Source organism: Anabrus simplex, chromosome 1, assembly GCF_040414725.1.
Source record: "Anabrus simplex isolate iqAnaSimp1 chromosome 1, ASM4041472v1, whole genome shotgun sequence".
NCBI lineage: Eukaryota > Metazoa > Arthropoda > Insecta > Orthoptera > Tettigoniidae > Anabrus > Anabrus simplex.
In genome coordinates, this window is record NC_090265.1 from 1567378070 (window position 1) to 1567402871 (window position 24802).

Consider the following 24802-nt stretch of genomic DNA (forward strand, 5'->3'; position numbering starts at 1 on the left):
CATTAATGTACCTCCTCTTGTCTGACGTGGAAAAGGTCACAAAGGTTGCCAACACTCTCATCACCATAGCAGATATCCAAAGTAGAAGTGGAGGGCCAATTATTATTGTATAGTACCTTTGAATCACTGATAACTTTTGTCATTCTTTCATGTCTCTGCTGACTAGAGCTGGAACCAAGATGAGATGATGTGGACACATTTTCCATAAGCCTGTTATTTAAACTGTTCACAAGACTTCTGAAAAACTGCTTTCTGTCAATTTTTCAAACTTTTTTAAGAATCATGTAATCCTGTGTTTCTAAACTTTTTTGTTTTCTGCTACTTTAAGAACTGTTCTGTAGTATTCTCCAGAAGCTGAGTTACACATAGATTCAAACACTTTTATAGTGCGCTTGATTGCATTTGGAGCTTCTGTCAGATTTGTCTCTCTTTTCTGCAACTCTAATGACAAATCAGCTAACTCAACATGAGCATCATACATAATTGCAATATTTTCTAGAAATTCTACACATGTTAACATATTTTCTAGACCTTGGAATTTTGCCTTTTCTTTGGAATCTCTCTGGTGGTCATTTTTGGCCTCACTAAAATGTTTTACTAGTGCACTATAGTTTTCCCAAAAAGCTTTTACAGTTCTCTGGCTTGATGCTACCCATCTTATTGTAAATATTTTCCCAATCTTCTTAACTCTTTGTTCCAGTGAAACAGCACAAATGTTGAGTTCCCTTTGATTTTTGGGAGACATGCTTTATAAAGAATACAATTTGTCAAAGAAAGAATGGAAATGGTTAACACCTATAACTTCATTTCATGTATCAGAAACGGCCAATTCCAGGCGATGGTTTAAACAGTGCCAGATAACTATATCTGGAAATAACTTTTAAAAACTGTGCTCCAACTCCATTTTGTCTACCTAACATTACAGGGGCCCCATCACATGCTAGAACAATTAAATGTTCTGCCAGGAGGTTTTCATTCATCCCATATGAAGAAAGATTCTTCATTATCTCTCGAGTAATAACATCTGCTGTAGTTGATTCAAGTTCTATCAAGTCCCAGAAAAAGGAAACAACTTCAGAATTATCTGAAAGAGCACATCTCAAACATAATACTAAGACAGATTTTACACTAACTGTTGTTGATTCGTTAATCATAATACTGATTCTCCTCTGATTTTCTGTTATATGAGGATTGGGGCAAAAGTCATGGCAACTCTTTTTTTTTTCTTGTAGATATGTGAACGGATCGCAAACGTATATGTGTCGAGTGGAAGTTCTGCAGGCATAGTGTGTATGCAGAACAACAGATGGCTCTGTGATAGCTGGTAGTAGTGCAGCGAGGGCTGTGAAATCAGTCAGTTGGTGAGTGTCGTGCGAGATGGAAGTAACCTGTGTTGAGCAACGCGCTTACATTAAAATAGCCGTTTTCCGAGGGAGAAATGTGATGGAATGTCACAGTGAATTAGTGGAAGCCCTTGGAAATAATGACCTACCATACCGTATAGAAGCTCAGTGGGTAGGAAAGTTTCAGCAAGGATTTGTGTCAACCAGTGACGAGCAATGTTCGGGACGACCTGTCAGTGTGCGGATCAAAGTGGCACGTACCGTCATTGAGCAGCTTCTGGATGAAGACAGACAATGCATGCTATTGGAGTTAGAGAGGGCAAGTGGCATCAAGAAATGCACCATCCACAGGATATTGCATAATGAGCTGCAACTGCATGCACTGATGGAAGTTTAAAGGTGGGTGCGCTATGCAATATGCTCCGACCTCCTTGCATGCTGGCAACAGGACAGCGATCAATTCTTGTCACGAATAATCGCCATCAATGAATTCTGGGCCAGGGCATATGAACCAGAACTGAAATGTCAGTCCGCGGAGTGGAGACATGTTGGATCACCAAGGAGGCAGGAGGTCCATCAGAATCCTTCTTTCCTCATCGTGATAAGACCTATCTGTCTCGGTGCGACGTAAAACCAATAGCAAAAAAAAAAAAAATCCTTCCCCAGTCAAATTGATGGTGATCGTCGCGTATGACATCAGGGGTGTCATTGTTTGCCACTTTGTTCCACATAGTCGAACAGTGACCGCACAGTACTACAGCGAGTTCCTGGTGCGACTGGTGCGACAGGTACGACGTGGAACTCGGGACGAGGCCGACGAGAAAGACAGGCCACGGCGCGCACGTCATACACTGAATGTCATGTGACTTGGCCGGTCTTGCTATAGAGAATGCATCGCCAGTTCACGCGAGAGACTATCGTAGCATGGTAAATAAAATACATTTCAGCGTATTTCAACCTACTAAAATAACACTACTGAACTACAGATCAAATGAAACATAGTGTCTCTTACTATCCTTGGTTGAACAAACACTAAAAATCTTACTCAGGTACAGATATGCACACTCAATAATGTTAATGGTTAATGTACAAGTAATCCTATATACACAATAACATTCATATACGAAATATCTTATTGAATCCAGGGTGAAACGTAGGCCTACTCTAAGCTATTTACAAGCCTTACATTTGTTCCACTCCATACCTAGCTTCAGCATCATATGTAATACGTAAATTTTGCTACCTTCGTGGAAGTTACTTTGGAACCACCCTATTCATTTAGAAATTAAATAAAATACAGTGTATCTTACTAGCCTTGGTTGACAAAATCTAAAAATCTTACTGCAGTAAAGAGATGTACACTCAGATAAGTCAAATGTTGCTAATGAAAGTGGTTAATGTACAATTAAGCCTAGATTTACAATAACATTCATGTAAGGAATATCTTATTGAATCCAACGTGAAAGGTAGGCCTATTGTAAGCTATTTACAAATCTTATATTTGTTCCACTCCATACCTGGCTTGAGCATCATATCTAATACTTAAATTTTGCTACCTCCCTGGAAGTTGTCTTGGAACCACCCTATTCAATTAGACATTAAATGAAATGGAGTGTATCTTACTAGCCTTGGTTGACAACATCTAAAAATCTTACTGCTGTAAAGAGAAGCACACTCAGATAAGTCAAATGTTGCTAATGAAAGTGATTAATGTACAATTAAGCCTACATTTACAATAATATTCATGCAGGTCTAAGGAATATCTTATTGAATCCAACGTGAAAGGTAGGCTTATTGTAAGCTATTTTCAAGTCTTATATTTGTTCCATTCCATACCTGGCTTGAGCATCATATCTAATACTTAAATTTTGCTACCTTCCTGGAAGTTATCTAGGCCTGTTTTACACTATTTACAAGTCTTGAATTTGTTCCACTCCATACCGGGCTTCAGCATCATATCTAATACTTAAATTTCGCTACCTCCCTGGAAGTTGTCTTGGAACCACCCTATTCAATTAGAAATTAAATGAAATGGAGTGTATCTTACTAGCCTTGGTTGACAACATCTAAAAATCTTAATGCTGTAAAGAGAAGCACACTCAGATAAGTCAAATGTTGCTAATGAAAGTGATTAATATACAATTAAGCCTATATTTACAATAACATCCATGCAGGTCTAAGGAATATCTTATTGAATCCAAGGTGAAAGGTAGGCCTATTGTAAGCTATTTCAAGTCTTATATTTGTTCCATTCCATACCTGGCTTGAACATCATATCTAATACTTAAATTTTGCTAGCTTCCTGGAAGTTATCTAGGCCTATTTTAAGCTATTTACAAGTCTTGAATTTGTTCCACTCCATACCTGGTTCCAGCATCATATCTAATACTTAAATGTTGTTACCTTCCTGGAAGTTGTCTTGGAATCACCCTATTCAATTAGAAATTAAATTAAATAGAGTGTATCTTACTAGCCTTGGTTGACAAAAATCTAAAAATCTTAATGCTGTAAAGATATGCACACTCAGATACGTCAAATGTTGCTAATGAAAGTGGTTTATGTACAATTAAGCCTATATTTACAATAACATTCATGTAAGGAATATCTTATTGCATCCAGGGTGAAAGGTAGGCCTATTGTAAGCTATTTACAAGTCTTACATTTGTTCCACTCCATACCTGGCTTCAGCATGATGTATAATACTTAAATTTTACTACCTTCCTGAAAGTTATCTGGGCCTATTGTAAGCTATTTACAAGTCTTACATTTGTTCCACTCCATACCTGGCTTCAGCATCATATCTAATAATTAAATTTTGTTATCTTCCTGGAAGTTGTCTTGGAACCACCCTATTTAATTAGAAATTAAATGAAATGGAGTGTATCTTACTAGCCTTGGTTGTCAAAATCTAAAAATCTTACTGCAGTAAAGAGATGCTCACTCAGATGAGTCAAATGTTGCTAATGAAAGTGGTTAATGTACAATTAAGCCTATATTTACAATAACATTCATGTAAGGAATATCTTATTGAATCCGGGATCAAAGGTAGGCCTATTGTAAGCTATTTACAATCTGGTTTCAGCATCATATTTAATACTTAAATTATGCTCTCTTCCTGAAAGTTATCTTGGAACCACCCTATTCAGTTTGAAATTGAATGAAACATAGTGTCTCCTACTAGCCTTGGATGACAAAAACTGAAAATCTTACTGCAGTAAAGATATGCACACTCAGATAAATCAAATGTTGCTAATGAAACTGACCAATGCACAATTAAGCCTATATTTAAAATAACATTCATGTAAGGAATATCTTATTGAATCCAGGGTGAAAGGTTGGCCTAGTGTAAGCTATTTACAAGTCTTACATTTGTTCCACTCCATACCTGGCTTCAGCTTCATATCTAATACTTAAATTTTCATTTTCATATATCTGTAATTAAATAGGATATGAATGCATTACCTCTAAATCGTCAGCACGGGTGTTGTAATTTATCCAACTCATGTACTGCAGGCCAACATTGCTGAATGATGTGAACAACGTTGAGGTTAGATACACATTTTTGTAAATTAATACTTACTTACACTTCCGCACACAACACTATGAATGTAAGGAACTGTTGCACAACACCAACATAAAGACAAAATCTCCGTTATTTCCTTCCATAATCCACAATAAACTAGCAATAACACTGCAAGAACACATGTAATAACCGGCTTCACTCTACCATTGCTGGGACTGGCTTATCACGTGACTTTAACGGGCCGCGGCCTGTCTCTCTCGTTGGCCTTGATTCGGGAATAACGTCTGGATCTTGTGGACAGTGCAATACTCCTGCACGACAATGCAAAACCACATAAAGCAGAGTGTGTAGGGCAGCTACTGCGACGTTGGGGATGGGAAGAATTGGAGCACCCACCGTACTCTTCCCACATTTTGCCCTGTGACTTTGATCTCATTCGAAAGATTAAGGAACCACTACGTGGTAGGCGGTTTGCAACACGAGAGGACATTGCTAATGCTGTGCACCAACAGGTGACCTGATTCACACGTGGTGCAGCAAATGCTAAGGCAGATGGTATTCAGCGCCTCTCACAACGTTGGCAGCGTGTGGTGTCAGTAGCAGGGGACTACTTTGAGGGTCTTCAGGCCCAGGTTTGCCATTTCAACTTTATGTGTAGGCCTACTGTGTTGTCATTCTTTTGCACCGGGAAGGCCATATTCGCCTGTATACTATCATAATAAATTAGTATGTTATAATATTTCAGTGCTATTCATTGTCCACACATGTAGTTAATGCCTTGTCCTTTCGTCTTTATGTGTCACATTTTCCAACCGGACTGGTATCTTCAAAAAAATAAATTAGTTGCCATGACTTTTGCCCCAAACCTCGTAGATTTTGCTATTTTATTTCTCATTTCCTGTGAAATGTGTTCAATAATATTACCACAACTAAAATTTGTATGAAGAACTCGTCCCATATCTAAACCATTTAATTGTTGAAGTTCAACATAAGCCTGTAGGTCTACGAAGGGTCTATTTCTTTTCGCAATATCAGAAGGGTGGTTTCTAGGTGTTTGACATTCATAGTGTCCAAGCAACTTTCAAATATCTTTTTATTAGATTCTGAATTTTGTGACATACTGTAGCTTTTTTGTGAGATTCTGAATTTTTGTGCTCAAATATTTTTTTCTGAAGGCTTGTTTGTAGTTGGTTAATATTATTTCCGTAGGAATGAACCCTGCATTCTACCCATACTTTCATTAGCTTAAGTCCTGCCCCTTTAGAAACTTCTAATCCTAATTTACTTTCCTTTTTCAATATATTGCAGCCTAATTTTTTATTTTCTGCAAATAACCACTTGTTCTCTGACAAAAAATAACAGTACTAAGACTCGTTCCAACAGTCTGGAAAATCTTGTTTTCGGTAGCTGGGCCCTTGAATTTCACAGTCGGTGGTAGGTGTAGAACCATAACCTAGATTCTCCCTTGAATCTGCATCACACGTTTCAGCAACATTTAACCCAGGCTCTGTCTTTATACTCACGTCTTTAATGAAACTAATGTTCTCAGAACTCCATTCAGTTTTGTTTTTACTTGAGCCATCACACACCTTTTTAGTATTCTTTGATTCTTCATCTTCATCCCCAGCACATTTTTTTGAACCCAGCCATTTCAGTAAACTCATGGTCACACTCACAACTCACTTTCACAGCCACTGGAAAACTTGGAAGGTACTACGGGGCTACTGATGTTCATTAACTGCAAAGAGATTCCATAATATCTGCTTCACAACAACACATTGAGCAAAACATAAAATAAAACTCGGAATCTCACAAACATAACGAGTGGAAGAAAGTTGTTGTGCTCACTTCCCACTCTCCGAATCCAATAGCAGTGTAGCCAACCATAGAGAACCAGAAAACCGCCCAGGAGTGTAAAAGCAACCGTATCTTATGAATATAAAACCGTAAGGCTTGATATTAGTCCGCTAGAGTACACCCATGACATTTCAGCGCTATGTATAGATTATAAGATTTTCTTACTGAATGTAAAAATGTTACGTCAATCTAAAGCAGGAAAATATTTTCCGGAACGGCATTCCGGCCTGTTCCGGTCCAACTAAACTACTGGGTAAGCATAAGGTTGGTGGTCAATACTGCATTACAAAGACATCCTAAAGCAACACCTGGCAACATGCAGCATATCATTTAGCAACTGGAAGAGGCCACAGTGGTATGGGGAGATTGAGATGGGTGTCCAAACCTATAAACAGATGCGCCTTCACAATCTTGATGCAAAGCGCCATCCCAAAAAGACTAGGCCAAAATTGTCATGTATGTACTCCTATAATGAGTGTGGACAGTTTTATTGTGCACAGTTCAAAAGAATATTCAATATTAAGATTGCAATTGCTAAATACATCCATGTACACTCAAGGAAACAATAATAATGCCAGGGTGTCACCATCAATAAATACATCAAAGAGGACATCATCATAGCATTTAGAGTTAGACATAATAAGCAGCATTTATGGTTGCACAGGTTCCAGAAAATCAGCCAATTGTACAGTACCTTATACATCATAGAAATCAATAATGATATTGTCTTTACTTTTATCTGGAGGATTCAAATAGTGGCGTTCCATGTTTGGTTGTTTCACTTCAGGGACAAAATGGTGAAACCAGTATTCATTACCTGTTGAAATATTAAGCAAAAATTCATCTCAATTGTTTTGATATCTGTCAAAGAAAAAAGTTTCATAATCTGTCACAATACTAAGCAAATATTCATCTCTGTCATTTTGATATCTTGAAATAGTTCTAAGATTATGATTTTGAGCTGACTTTTGGTCAGTAAGTGCAGAGCCCAATGGGCTCAAATTTTCACACTAAGCATTCAATCACCACCTTAACTGTTTTGTGCCCTTTTCCATGTGTTCTTGTAATTTCAGTTACAAGTCTTCTTTATTGAATTGATTCCCCGACATTGCTGCATTCATTCAAAGCTGTTCAACGATGACTGCTTGGAGGCTAATCTAGGATGCTCATTTTCATGTTTCATCCATTTTTTTAACACTGTTAGCAGTTTTTGCATCATTTCTGTATGTATGTTGATGTCTGCCATGAATTTCTGAAGTGGAAAATTTGCCATGAATATTTCAATAAGAGCCAATTAGTGAAATAACATGCCATTTAAAACTGGCTTTAAAGGATAGCTACTCTTAAGGAAAACATGATTTTAGAGCTTACAAAATAATTTTTCCAAGGGACATTTCTTGGGACATCAATTTTCTCAGCTCTTTTGCCCTCGAAAAACTCTTGTTGTCTACTTTGGTCCCATAATACAAGATACTACAAAAGTGTAAAAAATAGTGTGTGGCCTCTGGAGAAGCCTGGTGTGGGTCTTTCAAGTTGATGCCGTATAGGCGACCTGTGCATCTGTGAAGGCCGGCATATTAACCATTTAGCCGCAGAGCTGTATGTGTGAGCTACTCTCATATGATACTTAAGGTCTTACAAGAAGGGTGTCACATTTAGTGCCTTTTTTACCTCTGTTTTATTTTTGTCTGCAAGATATTTGTAGGTGTGACTGAAAGCAGGACTCTATACTTGAGAGCACTGGTTGGCAATCACGGCCCTCTTAGCTGAGTCTGGCATTGCTTCCAATTACCTGTATCAGTCTCCTCACATTAATCTTTCTCATCTGACCACCCTTGGTCAACTATTTTCTCTTTCAAACCTGATGGTATTAAGTTTGTAAAGCCTAGGGAGTCTTTCATTTTCATGCCCTTCATAGCCCTTTGTTTCATTTTGCCGGCACTTTCAATCAGACCCCTTCCTTTTTCCCTTCTGATTGGTGTTAAGAGAGGATGGTTACCTAGTTGTACTTCCTCTTAAAACAATAATCAAAACCACCACCCAACATCTACAAGAAATGACTGCTCATTAGTTTTGGTATGGCTTTGTAGGAGAAAATTCAGATACTTACATTATCAAAATAAAGATCCTTTGAATACTTTGTTTCCATTGGAAGCCCATTAAGATTAAGAGAGGCTCGTCCCACTATGCGGTCCATCATACGATTTGCATCCATCAGCATCACCTCTGTAATAGAAAGAAATCTAGAGATTTAGTTCCAGTACTTAACTGCGCAGCTAATAGATATGTAACTATTAAAAATATGAAAATAAGGAAGTTACTCTATGTATATTATCCTTATGTTAGATACAGCTGCACCATACAATGTGTTCTACATAGAAAAAGCCAAGACCAAATGGCAGGATCTATTATTTTATTGATATCTCAACCACGAGACTGCCCTTAGTCAGGAGGAATGTTTCAAAAGTGTATCCCACAGTAAGGCAGTTTTACTAATCCCTCATGCTACTGGATACAATAATACTTCATTTACACATATAATCCCATGCCAATGTCTAAAACTAAACTATGAAACTGAAATCACAAGAACCATCACAACTTGAAAATGTATTGTACAGTGTACTGAATTATGGTACCTGTAATTTCAGGTTATACTAATACATTTCAATGTGTCTTAACTTGCTCTTCAAAAAATACATATCTGTTCCAGATACATGAGAAACCACAGACATTTAAGCCTGATGCACATAATTATGTCTGAGAAGTTTATATTACGGTTTTCTTCTTCTTTATCTACCGCTTTTCCCACGCCTGTGGGATGGCAGGTGCAGACTGCATAGCACATGTGGATTTGGCACTGTTTCACGGCCGGATGCCGTAGCTGACGCCAACCCTATACGGAGGGATGTAATCACTAATGTGTGTTTCAGTGGTGGTTAGTAGTGTGGTGTGTTGTCTGAATATGAAGAGGAGAGTGTTAAGTCATACACAAACACCAAGTCCCTGAGCCAGAAGAATTAATCAGAAGCGATTAAAATCCCCAACCCAGCCGGGAATCAAACCCGAGATCCTCTGAGCCGAAGGACAGTACGCTGACCATTCAGCCAACGAGTCAGACAGAAGTTTATATTACGGTATAGGATATTATTTTATAAAGTGGAATTGCCAACCCTAAAACCAACCCTAAGAAATTAGCCAAAAGGCTAGGAAGAAGAAGGATTTCATAGAGTAGAATCTCATTAGTACATTCTTCCTTAACACTTTTCCCACTTAACACGGCAATTTTTATCAGTCCCTGTCCTAATGCTATTAAATACATGTTAACATATCCTTAATAACACATTTTCTCACCCTGCTTTAGATCATTTTTATAGCACTGTTTGACTGCCCTTATTTTTCCCATATTTGATGACTAGTCTCTAAATTTAATACTTGCATCTTGTACAGTGTAAAATTATTCCATAGTTTTTGACAGCTTTTAGGTTCTGTCCTTGACCATAAAGTGAAAGTAATGCTTTCTCTTTCCACTGCTCTCTCTCTCTCTTTAGCGGGTCTAAGAGAGTTTAGTCCACAATAGTTTTCCACAATAAGGATCATAAACATCTTGGACATGATGCATTTTAAATATCTGCTCACGATTCAGTTCATGGAAAACATCATGGGGAGCTTTAGTCATCTTGTTGCAGATGACATCACACCCTTAAGTGAAAAAGTGAAAACAGATGATTGCATGAGGTAGTGTGGGAGGAAGACAATGTAACAGTCGCCAACTACCTAGAATTGATAATAGTGTCATGGTTTGTTAGACTATGATGAATGACAAAACATCACAGGGAGCTGTTTCAGCTACCTTCAGAAGAAGTTTCAGAACTGACACCCAGAGAACACCACAACCAGGCTGCTGTCAGAGCAAAGATGATAGTCAGGGTGTAGTGAAAACCTTTTTGATGCCTAGGCGGATAACCGAAAATGTTGAAAACTCATCTAGTAAGGTGAACATATATATATATTTCCTTTGGATGATCATATTAGGGGGCCCGCAAGGTCTATACAAAAATCTTCAGTGGGATATGAGGGAGGTGCAGTAGAATAAGCACCAAGAGGTAATGCATTATGTGGTTAGGCCTTCTGGCAAGATTCACAAGTACATACAAAAGTCTGGATGGCATCATACATTTTGTGCCAGTGAAAAATAGAACAAATACAAGAAAAGGGTTCTGAGATACCAAAATGGCCTCCAGCAGGTGAGCCATGATAACAGGAAGGAATCATGGGTTATAATGCCTTGGGAAGGACCACTTTAGGTGTAAATTTTCGGCGTGGGCTTGTATACTAATAAATTATTGAGGACACAAAAGGGGTCCTTTATAGTCTGACTGAGAAATAGTTTGGCTCAATTGAGTGCAGTAGGGATCATTGAGTTGGTAGCTATGATATGATTCAAAAGATGCAGGAAAATTAGCCAGAGAAACAACAGCATTCACATCACCCATTTGGCATGATGGGAAATTAGAAAGGCAATCTAAATTACAATCCCCAGAAAGATCAAAAAGTCTAGAAAGAGTATCAGCCAAAATACTGTGGTGACCTGGTACAAATTTTAAGGAAAACTTAAATCTAGACAAGCACATTAACCAGTGACCAGTGCGTCCAATCTTGAATGAATGCTAGTAGCTTTACATCACGCCGACACAGATAGGTCTTATGGTGACGATGGGATAGGAAAGGCCTAGGAATTGGAAGGAAGCAGCTGTGGCCTTAATTAAAGTACAGCCTGGTGTGAAAAATGGGAAAACACGGAAAACCATCTTCAGGGCTGCTGACAGTGAGATTTGAACCCACTATCTCCCGGATGCAAGCTCACAGCAGTGCGCCCCTAACCGCATGGCCAACTCGCCCAGTGCGTCCAATCTTAGGAGCATTAGTTCAGAGCTAGGCCAATGTTTGGTTGTCCATGAAGACAGTGAATTATTTATGCTCAACATAATTAGGAAAGTGTTCCAAAGTTAATATAAGGGGCAGAGTTTCCCTTTCATAGGTAGAGTACTGATGCTCGGTCGGGGATAAAAGATGACTAAAGTAGGCAATAGACAAAGCTTGTTGGTCAAGAATTTGATAAACGGCCCTTCCAATGGCAATGGTAGATGTGTCAGTGTGTATTTCAAATGGGAGAGAGAAATTTGGTGTTTGAAAGATAGAAGCCTGAACGAACGGAGATTTCAACTTACGAGGGAACATCGGCAATGGTTAAGTCTCTGATCGCGATGAAACTTGAAAAACACATTGAGGTACACGTAACAAGATGTCAGCACCAAATGGAAAGGAAAAGGAAAAAAAGAACTCAGGTAAAACTATATCTTTTACTGGCATGGTGAGCGTGCCAGTAAAGGGCATATAGCAAATGAGGAATGGAGTTGGGCTGATTGTGTCAAACTACTGAGAGTATTACTGAGATTTCATATGTAAATAAGAGGACCATCAAAGTAACAATACATCTAGGGAAAAAGAAGTGGTACAGGTACAGGTATATGCACCCCAGATGTTGCAGCGAGGACGATAAGAACAAATTCCTGGAAAACCTAGAACAGACCATTGATGGTGAGAAGGCAGTGATAATTGGAGACTTGAATGCTCAGATTGGACTTTAAGGAATGGTTATGAGAGGGTGTTGGGACCACATGGCAATGGCAGTCAAAATTTAGAGAGAGAGCATCTTCTTGAATTCTGCATGAGGAATGGTCTGATGGTGAAAAATAGCTGGTTCAAGAAAAGATTCGCTCACAAAGTTACTAGGTACAGTTTGGAACGGACAAGACAAGTCTGTTATTTATTATGTCATTATAGACTAAGAGAGGAAAAGTCTTACAACAGATGTCAAGGTAATTCCCAGCGGCCGGCCTGAGTGGCTCAGACGGTTAAGGCGCTGGCCTTCTAACCCCAACTTGGCAGGTTCGATCCTGGCTCAGTCCGGTGGTATTTGAAGGTGCTCAAATACGACAGCCCCGTGTCGGTAGATTTACTGGCACGTAAAAGAACTCCTGCGGGACTAAATTCTGGCACCTCGGCGTCTCCGAAGACCTTAAAAAGTAGTTAGTGGGAGGTAAAATAAATAACATTATTATTATTAATTCCCAGCGAGAAACTTAATAGCGATCACTGGCTAATAGTAACAGACCTGAAAGACATCCAGGTACCTAATGTAACAACAAGGAGGCATCCAAAAAGAGAGTGGCATCAGGGAGGTCTTGAGGAATCACTTTAAGAACCTGCTAAATGGGACAACAGAAGAGCTGAAGAACACAAAATCAGTTATGGAAGAATACACCAAAGAACCTCCAATAACATGGATGGAAACAGAAACAGCCTTGACAAGGAAAAGAGAACTGAGTATCAAGATCGGGTAAAAAGACAGCTACCAACTGATGAAATGAAGAGTGGAGAAGAAGAATGGACCAGATTGAAGAATGTTCTAGTGAAGGAAGCCATTGAGGTGTGTGGGAAGACAAGTGCAAAAGTATGAGAGAAGGAATCACCCTGGTGGAACACAAAGGTGAAAGCAGCCATAAAGGATACAAATTTGGCTAGGAGAGAAAAGGACCATGAAAAACTAAAGTCACAGGGTATACGGGATGAGGTGAAGATCAGAATCCTTGAACGAGTGTACTGTGAGAAGAAACTGAAAGCCAAAGAATAATTGAGGAGGAAAAGTTGAATGTTGGGACGACTTCACTCAGAAACTGGAGGAAGACAGCAAAGGAAACATGACGTTGCTGTACAATGTGATCAAAAACAGAAGAAAACCAATGGACACCATAAAGGCTCTTGAAGATAGCTATGGAAATGTGATCAGGAAAGAGAGTGGCATCAGAGAGGTCTTGAGGAATCACTTTAAAAATCTGCTAAATGCGACAACAGAAGAGATGAAGAACACAAAATCAGTTGTGGAGGAATACACCGAAGAACCTCTGATAACATGGATGGAAACAGAAACAGCCTTGAAGAAAATGCCCACTGGAAAATCACCAGGATATGATGATGTTAGCGCTGATGATCAAAGCGGCAGGGATACAAGGTCTACAGTGGTTGCATAGAGTACTCGGTGCAGTCTGGAATGACAATAAGATACCTGCAGACTGGAACAAGGGTGTAGTCATTCCACTATTCAAAAAAGGAAAAATGCTACATTGCAAAAACTATAGAGGAATAACTTTCCTGTCACATGGGCTGAAAATCCTGGAAAAAGTCATCCAACGGAGACAGAGGATCATTTTAGAGGAGCAACTAGGAAAAGAGCAATATGGCTTCAGAACTAATAGGTCAACAACGGGCCCAATTTTTAGCAAATGAATGTTGATAGAAAAACACTGAGACAGAGGCATGGATCTCTTCATGGATTTTTTGGATGTCGAGAAGGGACATGACAGTGTGTCAAGAGAAAAGATCTGGGATTGTCTAAGAGAAATGTGCCTGAAGGATTATCAATCAATCATTCATTCAATCAATCAATCAATCAATCAATCAATCAATCAATCAATCAATCAATCAATCAATCAATACTGATCTGCATTTAGGGCAGTCGCCCAAGTGGCAGATTCCCTATCTGTTGTTTTCCTAGCCTTTTCCTAAATGATTTCAAAGAAATTGGAAATTTATTGAACGTCTCCCTTAGTAAGTTATTCCAATCCCATGTCGGTGCGACGTAAAGTCCCTAGCAAAAAATAAATAAATAAATAAATAAATAAATAAAATAAAAAAATATTCCAATCCCTAACTTCTCTTCCTATTAATAAATATTTGCCCCAATTTGTCCTCTTGAATTCCAACATTATCTTCATATTGTAATCTTTCCTACTTTTATAAACGCCACTCAAACTTATTCGTCTACTAATGTCATTCCATGCCATCTCTCCACTGACAGCTCGGAACATACCACTTATTACATGTTATAAATCTCATTTTTGGTCCTATTGAAAATTTACAGTTCAACAACAATAAAGGTGTTTTAATTTAATCCACCTGTTCAATACTTTTATTTTCACTTATAGTGGTTACATAAGTAGACTCACAGTTAAATGGGACATGTTTTGCCCTCAATTAAGGGCATCTTCAGCCTAAAAGTAATCATCAGGAGTACAACTAATATTAAAAGTGGAAGCTAAAAGTTTAGCCAGTTATTAAAATTCGGGACATAAAAATGTGAAAAATGATACAATATATAAAGATGCTAATGGAAACACTGTCAATGATTAAACTAACTATAATCTTGTTGGAGACTAAAACTTCTTCCATTAAAATTCCAATTAAAACAGTTCATTTAAAATGTTAGTGGAAAACCAAAGTGGTAATAATATAAAGCCAACGACATGAGGACGTGAACACAAGCATAAACATGATTGTCATAAATACAATATGTCCAAGGCCGCTGATAAAATTCATCAGCATGAAGTGAGACAGAAGCATCAGTTGAAAAATTGTAAGTGGCCCTTAGCACCGGTAGGTAATACTATTGGCTGAAACCTTGCCAGGAAATGTCAGCAGATACTGAAATAATGTTTTCTGTAAGAGAAGGAAAAGATTAAATAAGAAGTTGAACGTAAGGAGAGAATTCAGATTACATAAATTGAAACAGATGAGGACTTACATGTTAGTTGAAAGTTGTTATTTGTTATCTACTGTTGTGTTGGTTGCTGCCCTTCTGTTGGCTCTGAGTCTGGTGTTGTAACTGTGCTGCAGAGGCGGCAGTGAACTCGGAGGGGAAGGAATAGGGGAGTGTGGAAGGGAGGAGAGGATGGGTGGAGCCAATTGTGACGAGGCTGACAAAGGGGCGGAGTCAACCATATTGCTGGAAGTAGGTTTAATATCTGTAGGTATGGGAGGAGTATTAGAGTATGAAAAATTAAATATATTAGGTATCCTAAATTTATTCGAACTAACTGACTTTAATCATTTCGGCATTAAGTCATGTAACATACTTTGTGGTGCACACAACATGAATAGTTTTGTGTGAAAATATTCTTTTTTTAGCAAGGAAACCAAAAACACCATTTCTTACCTTTAAAACTATTAGCAATGGGGAGAGTAGTTCACCTTCTGCTGACATGGTAGGCATAATCATGTAGCTGTGCGTAGTAGAGGGAATTGATTGGACAACTGTGCGAATCGACTTTTTTCCTAGGCACGCTAATCTTCTGCCATTGTACATTTCCATATTAAAGCGACTTAGGTCGCTGTTAAAAACATGTGATGGGCTCTGTAACTGTACTTTTTCTCTTACGTTTTCCACAAATATTTCAGCTTCTGCCATAACGTCAGTTTCCCTATCAAGTTTTTTCGTTGTTGTTATGATAGTAATTTCTTGGGATGTGATTCCAAATTTGTTTTTTAAGTCCTACAACCAGCCTGAAGATGCTTTAAAGTCATGGGTCCCTTGAGAGTGGGCACTTTGTATTGCCCACTGTTTGATTGTGACGTCATGGATGGTGGACGTAAGGTACTCTGCGTCAAATTTTTTGTTGCAATTCATCACAATAAGACCAAATTTGTCTCAGAGGGAGCCTCCTTCATCTACTAATTTCTTCCAGGTGGACAGCTGTGTCTCACTATGCAAACAACGGAATTGCTTTTGCACAGTTGCATATTTCAAATTTTTCTGTTTTCCATTCCACCAGTAGTTGACTGCTCTTGTTTTATACTGTAAGTCTGTGGTATCTGTTGAATTGGCACTGTCTTGGTTTTGTCCCAGTTCTGGCTTGCTATAGTCAATATCCGTTTCTCTTTTTCTCTGACTGATCAGACCTGTACGTCAAACTTGTAACGTTCTCCAAATAGAGACTGTGACCTTCAAGACAGTAACTTATAACCTCCGAAAAATTAAATAAAAATAATTAAAATGCATGTTGTTATAAGTATATTCATACTGAGCTCGATAGCTGCAGTCACTTAAGGGTGGCCAGTATCCAGTATTAGGGAGATAGTGGGTTTGAATCCCACTGTCGGCACCCCGGAAGATGGTTTTCCATGGCTGCCCATTTTCACACCAGGCAAATGCTGGGGGCTGTACCTTAATTAAGGCCATGGTTGCTTTCTTCCCACTCCTAGACCTTTCCTATCCCATCGTCACCATTAGACCTATCTGTGTCGATGTGACATAAAGCAACTTGTAAGAAAAAAGTATATTCATTAACAGAAACAATGGAAAACACAAATGTCTGTTATCGGTACGAGCGTATCAGATGGTCCAGTGCTGAAAACTAAAACTTAAAAATTTCACATGTAGTGCAAAAGGCCACGCTTCAATCTACGTTATTATGGCCTTAGTCACGCAGAGTGACATCACCCCACGAGCGTCAGTACCTATTTGAAAACTGATGATTGCTTAACGCTCACCCTCAATCGCACCATAAAGCTGCAGCTCCCGAAAGTTCAGTGGAACAGTGACTTCCGTGATTTGATTGAAGAAGAAAAATAATTTTTGACACGCTCAAGGACATTACGCTTAAGGCATTGTCGCAAACATTTTCATAAACATTTCAGAAAAAGCAAACTGACAAATACAATGTGGGAATTACAAAGGAGAGCTATGAGGAAGGCTGATAGTGTACGCTGTCCCAGTGGGGACACGTTTTTTAGCCTTTCTTCCCAAACATTTTAGGCCTAGGTGTCTCAACTTTGAAATTTGTATCTTTTTGGGAAATTATTCCAAATCTGTTTTATTTTATATACTGTGCGACTTATGTCGTTTACTGTAACTGTATTCCTTCCGTCCGCAGAGTACTTCAAATGTTTTTATATCATGTAAATCACGATTTCCCTGTTGTCCGTTGGTCCGCCTCGGGCCAGACTGAGAGCGAGCCTTAGCTTAGGCTCGTTCGCTGTTCTACCCGCTTCTGCAGCAGCTTGCTTTTAGCGCGAGCTCAGTCCATTGTCGAGTTCCAAGATGGCTAGAAGCCTTGTGTGTGGGCTCTCTAATAGGGCATCCTTCCATTTAGATATGCCTGGATGATGTGCTATTGATATGGGCTAAGGCCCATGAAGTGTTTTAAATTTTCTTTGTTACTTTTTTTTTTTTGAGTGGATGTCCGTTACTTTTCCTGGTTAAATAGTGTGCTGAAGGAATGTAAGCTGCTTTTAAAACTGACGCCATGCGTTAGTTTTCTTCACATGGATCAAAAGCAAGTGAACTATGATTTTCTCTTTACCATGGAGCTGGATGGCATCGTCCCAAAACCTTTACTGGACGAGTGTAAAGTTTCCTGTTCTACTATTACCATTTCTAAAAGACCTTTGTTTCGAATGAACATAGAAATTTCTTCAATATGAAAACGTCCTGATTAATGACTACTCCGATTAAAACTATTTTGAATGGAATAATACTTTTGGACTAATGTTACAAATGATTTTGCTGTTTCAAATTATGTTTGAGGTGTTTGGTGGAGATTAATTTAATAATGTAATTAAATCTTTTAAAGGTTTGAGATCGTGAGATTATCTCCGTGGATCGGGATCTAGTTCTGTTTTGTGCTACCCTTTCTGTATTTCTTCCCCTTTTGTACATCTTTCCTTGCTTCGGTACACTCACTGTTGTTGACGTTTCTATGGCAACCGTTGCCAGGAGGAACTATTGTTTGGTTTGTTAATAATTAATTATGTCTGATGGTGGATGGATGTATTATTCTAATTTGTGATGTGCGTACCATTATGTTGGGAGTTTTGGCTCTTTATTCATCCCTTTAAGTGAATTATTATTTGAAACCATGAACTTTTCCTTCTGGTTTGAGCTGCCCTGCCCTTCATGGTGATTTGATTTTATGTATGCACGCATTGTTTTACCTCGTCCTGTTGCTCTGATAATTTATGACTGTATTGTGATTTTGCTGGGTACCCCATTATCCATTGTTATCATTTCTTCCTTTTCAATGCGTGGTGTAATTTCGTGGGCATTTGATTATTTGCTTTGTGTACCTCTCCGGTTTTGGAAAAATCATTTTGTACATGTTATTTAATTCCTTGTTGCGGTTATTGGGTCCCGGTTCAGGAGAAAATCTCACGGTCTCTCATTAACCTACTTTCACGTCGGCACCAAGATTTCTGTAGAAAGATTTTGGGTTTGATTTACTGATATACAAGCAAATTCTTGTGAAGTTTAGGTAATCACTCTAGCCCTCTGTTGGGCAGTAAAATTGGTCCATGGACATTAACACAATTAATTATTTGTAATTGATCTGTTTTCAAATTAACTTTTAATTAATTTCCTTAGTTTAGAGGGCATCCCTCGTTTCAAGGTACTCTTTGATTTTAATCTAGTTTAGTTAATCTATTTATCAAATGTTAATTGTTTTCAAATTTTATTTGGTTAACCAATTTACCACTTAGGTAATTAATTTCAAAATTTTAATTAAGTGCACCTTTTAATCTTATTCATTGGTTTTCTTAACTATCATATGTAATTTTTGGTCACAGTAATTAAACTATTTATCTCCTTTAAGAAAATAACAGAGTTTTTCTTTTATGTTTTCCACTATTTACTACCATGTAATTCTTTGGTTCTCGATCTAGTCACCTCTGTTTTCAGAGCTGTTTTCTGAACTTGGGTAAGTATTTTGCTGCTTCCTTTTAAGTTTTTCCTGGTTTCTTGCTATCTGTTGTTCTTGTTTACTTATGCCAGTAAATGCCGATACGACTGGTACAACGCAAAGCGCAACAACAGTCCTGTTCGACAGCTGAGCAGATGGGCAGGCGTGAGGAGAAGGGAAATGTCTAGCGGCGAACCAGATGCAGGGGGGAGGGGAAGAGGTGCAGAGGTATGGCACAAGGCAGGCAGTGTGCTGGCTTAGCAATGGCCAGCGGGAATTCATGTGTGTTCTTGCAGAACTTGAAATGTTGCACCTTTTAGGCCCCTTAGTTAACGCACTAATGAACGTAGGCACCCAAAATTGACGCTGATATCTTTTCACGTGTACCTCAATGTGTTTTCCAAGTTTCATAGTGATCGGAAACTTAACCATTGCCTATGTTCCCTCAATAGTGAAAGTTTGACTTCCGGCATTGGACCAACAAAATTTTCCACCCTTATGTTTAAGAGAGTGAAGAGGTTCAGAAATATGGGAATAAAGGGGAATAAATTTGCTATAAAACCCAGTCATTCCCAGAGAGGTATGAAGTTGTTTGAGATTCTTAGGGGGGAGAAATTTGCTTTATAGCAGAGGTCCTCTGGGAATCGACCAAGACACTTTCTGATGAAAGAATATGGCCTAGAAATTTTATGGAGGTATGAGGCAGGAAAATTTTTGAAGGATTAACAGAGTAGATTGATGTAATCTAGACAGAATCTCTGTTAAATAAGTGATGTGGTAATCACAGTCAGTGCTATATATAAGTAAATCATCAACATATGGAAACAGGTACAGGAATTTAATGTCAGAAAATAAGTCAATACACCGTTGCATAATTTTGGAGCTCAAATTAAGGCCAAAAGGAACTTTCATGAATTCATACAAACCATTAGGTGTAATAAATGCCATGCATTGCCTACTGGCAGCATCAAGGAAGATCTGAAGAAAGGCAGAACTGAGATCCATAACAGAAAAATATTGGGCGTTACTGAAATACTGGAAGGCATTCTGGAAATTCCGAATGGGATATGCATCATAAATATTCAACTTATGGTAATCCACGACCAAACAAAAGTACCATCAGATTTGTCTTCAAGAAAGGCTGGGGAGGCACAGTTGGAAGTAGAGTTGACTTACCGAGCATTTCCTGAAGAAGGGTGTTCATTGTTGCATCCTAAGTGGATTTAACTAGTAAGGATGTGAATGTACAGGAATCTGATCGATCAAATCAATATGGGCCTGATAATTAAGCACAGTACCCAAGTTGTGTGATATAAAATCAGAAAATTGACCAATGAGATTATTCACTAACTGTCGTTAAGAACCACCATTAGAAGAATAGTCAGAAATCAAACAAAAATATTAAGTAGGATAATCAAAACGGTTGATAAGGGGAATATGGAGTGAAGGATCAAAATGAAATGATATATAAGAATGTAAAGTATCAAAAATGTCCCGTATAAGAGAAAAAATCATATGCTAGAATATTAGGAAAGGGCAAATTCCTGACAATATAAAATGGATAGGAACAAATAAATTTCTGAATCTTCAAGGAAGTGGTTGCTTGAAATACAGGATCATTTCGATAATGTGGCAATACAGGGGGTGGCATTTCATTTGGAAAAGCATTTTACTGCATGTTATGAACAGGATTTTCAGGCAAATTACTAAAAATAATTAGATATGTATTGTAACCGTTCATCACCATGCCATAGGCATGTTAGGAGGTTTAGTCAATCACATATACCGTTTTCCGCAACATTCTGCGAAATATGTCGTCATTAACAGTTTATGTTCCGAACCGAGACACGAATTGCGATACGTAAACCCGAAGGGAGCAGGTTTCTGTGCTGTATTGAGAGAAGGATATTGTATTATAGCGGAAACTTGAAATTGCACTCTCACTCGGTGCGAGAGAGGAGGAAAGATGACGCTACACGTGAAAATGTATTTTGCCAGAGAGTGGGGTGAATTAAGGTGTGTTAGCCCCCAAGAAATAAATATCCATACTGATTTAACACCGCATTCATTGGTGCCAATTCACCATATTTAACTAAAAAGAAGGAAAAGAAGAGCACCTTTGTCTAATATAGTCTATGGAAATTTATAAGTCAGGTCTCATTCGAACCGACGTATTTAATGCAAATTGTTGATGCATATAAACGCAATACTTTATTAGTGGATCGGTAATGATGCATGTCATGTAGTGTTGTGCAGACTGAAGCAGAGTGCTAAGACTTGGCAACGTGAGGAAAAAAGTGTGAGCACTTACGAGATGAACCATGCATGAATTTATAAAAGGACGCTTTTCAGATTGTGAACAACCTGCTGATTGGATGGACTTAAAACTGGATCAGTATAAAACAGGGGTCAGGAGCTATAATTTTATTACTTTCACGTCGCTGAAAGATTCCATTTACCGGAGCCAAATCTCGATTAGGGGCATGGTTTACCACCTCTCCAACCACTCATCCCAGATACTATAAATAAAACCCGGACCTAGATGCAGGATCCCATTGCAATTTGTGCAGCTGCAGTACTTACGTGTCAGTAATGAACTGTGGATATCAGTGTGTGAAGTGCTGTGTCAAGGAAAAACATATCAGCGCAGAGTAAATATCGCGAAATAAGCTGTATGGTATAAGATAAAGTACAGCACCTAGTGATTAATAGAGGTGTTATTTCAACATTTAGTCCTTTAAATACTGGAGATTTCAGTGATGGCCTACGATGCAACCATCAGAGAATGGGCAAACACATTGGTCGTTTAGAAGTAGTGAGACAGCCGATTACATTCAGTAATTAATAGTGGCCAGTTTTGAGGTATTTACACAGTGAGTGATGATCAGTAAATTAAAAGAACAGTGTTCGTGATAAGAAAAATGTTTGCATACTCCACGGACACTCGTGGTAACAATTAGTCAAACTGTGTGATTAAAGGGGAAATGAATAGTGATTTATACAAATTTCCCGCTATTTGGGTTAGTCCATTTGAATTTATAAGTGGATCTAATCACCAGTAGGTTCTTTGAAAACACATAAACAGTGTTCATTAACTAATTTCCCATTTTTGCCTGTATGTTCGTGAGTGATCATCGAACCCAGAATTGGAATCAACGAGAGTCGCACCTAAGTGCCAGCATTCGTTCTTTAGGGAACGTCAAGAGATTCCAACAGTAGAAGACCACAATTTGAGACAAGGATGGTATAATGAGGAAGAGGAACCAAGGACTAATTAAGAGTGGAACTGTCGTCATGAAGGCCTAAAATTCCCAGATGTACCCTCGAGATGGCAGCAAACCACATGCAGTATTGATAAGTACATTTTGTAATATATTAAACCACAAGATTTGCATGTCGATATCAACTTTAATTTGAAAATAAAATTTTTGGTGTGGGTTACGGTAGTCACCTCCTAGTTCATGAACCATGGGCAACGGCTGAGTGGCCTAGTAAGTGGTCCTGAGAGTCGGGATACCAGTTGCTATGGAATGGGAGTGGGCATCTCGGACATATTCTGAGTCATGGCCCTCCTTGTGCTCAGGCGGCTAGGACTATACAATTCACTGGTGGTCCATAACCCGTTAGAGGAAAGATCCTCACTTGGACTATGTGCGAGTAGGGTAGCATCCTGCTTCATGAATTTACCGAGCTCAGAACACTTTAAGCAAGCCTCGGACCTATTGGAGTAACGGAGTCCCACTCCCATTTGACAGGCGAGGGACTCCTTGGAAACAACTTGGCGAACGAAATGGAATTCGATGGGGAGCTATCAATATTAATGGGGCTTATGGAAGAAAGAAAGTAGAACTGGCTGAGTCAACAAAGAGGATGCATCTGGATGTGCTCGGAGTAAGTGATAAGTGATATTCGGGTAAGGGGAGATAACGAGGAAGACACAGGAGATTATAAAGTGTACTTGACGGGTGTTAGAAAGGGAAGGGCAGAGTCTGCGGTAGGGCTTTTATCAAGAATACCAATGCACACAACATAGTTTCTGTTAGGCACGTAAATGAGTAAATGATGTGGGTAGATTTGTCAGTTGGAGGAATCAGGACTAGAATTGTCTCCGTGTATTCATCATATGAGGGTGCAGATGAGGATGAAGTTGACAAGTTTTATGAAGCATTGAGCGACATCGTGGTCAGGGTCAACAGCAAGGACAGGATAGTGCTAATAGGCAATTTCAATGCGAGAGTTGGAAATAGAACTGAAGGATACGAAAGGGTGATTGGTAAATGTGGGGAAGATATGGAAGCTAATGGGAATGAGAAGTGTTTTGCTGGACTTCTGTGCTAGTATGGGTTTAGCAGTTACGAATACATTCTTCAAGCATAAGGCTATTCACCGCTATACATGGGAGGCTAGGGGTACCAGATCCATAATAGACTATATCTTCACTGACTTCAAACCTGTTAGGAATGTACAAGTTTTCCGGGGATGTTTTGATGATACAGACCACTATCTGATCTGTAGTGAACTAAGTATCTCTAGGCCTAGGGCAGAAAAAGTGAAATCTGTCTGCAAATGAATAAGGGTAGAAAATCTCCAGGACGAGCCAAGTGTTGGTAAGGTACCTTCAGACTGGACAAAAACAGTAATTGTACCTATCTATAAGCAAGGGAACAGGAAGGATTGCAACAACTATCGAGGTATCTCATTGATTAGTATAACAGGCAAAGTATTCACTGGCATTTTGGAACGTACGGTGCGATCAGTCGTTGAGAGGAAGTTGCATGAAAACCAGTGTGGTTTCAGACCACAGAGAGGCTGTCAGGATCAGATTTTCAGTATGCGCCAGGTAATTGAAAAATGCTACGAGAAGAATATGCAGTTGTGTTTATGTTTCGTAGATCTAGAGAAAGCATATGACAGGGTACCGAGGGAAAATTGTGAAGAATTCCCACCCCCCGTCATGAACTTGTCGAACACGACGTTCACAGAACAAGAATTACAATTATTAAGCAAAGGGCCTAATCACAATTGGCATAGTTTCAATAACAGACAAGTATTAATACAAACTTTAGCAGAAACAGAGACAGCCATACAAACCCTTCCAGTCGACATTCAGAATGACGTACGGTACGAAGCAAAGAAAAAAATTGCCTCCATAATTAGAGGGTTACTAACCAATTCCACAAACACTAAAATCGAGAAGGATCTTCAGCGTAAAATTAGACAAAGTGATGTAGTGATAACGAAAGCTGATAAAGGTGGAACAGTAGTAATATTAAATGAAACCGAATACATCAATAAAACAGAAACTTTTTTCACTAACAACAAATTTAAGGTAATTGAGAAAGACCCCACCCTAAAAATTCAAAAGAATTTGAAAGGGATACTGAAGCAAAGCTCCTTCCTTTTTAACGACCAAGATATTCAAAAACTCATTAATATGAATCCAGGACTTCCAAAAGCAAGAGCTATGCCTAAATTACATAAAAAGGATGCACCTATGAGACCTATAA

At 38.7% G+C, this 24802-nt stretch overlaps 1 protein-coding gene across 1 annotated transcript in view; it reads right to left on the reverse strand.

Annotated features, from left to right (window-relative positions):
• Window positions 1-24802, reverse strand: part of LOC136880897 (cytosolic phospholipase A2) — a 421785-nt gene that overhangs the window by 48417 nt on the left and 348566 nt on the right. The window contains exon 6 of the mRNA XM_067153430.2: window positions 8834-8949. Coding sequence (XP_067009531.2) covers window positions 8834-8949 — 116 coding nt within the window. The remainder of the gene's footprint in view (window positions 1-8833; window positions 8950-24802) is intronic.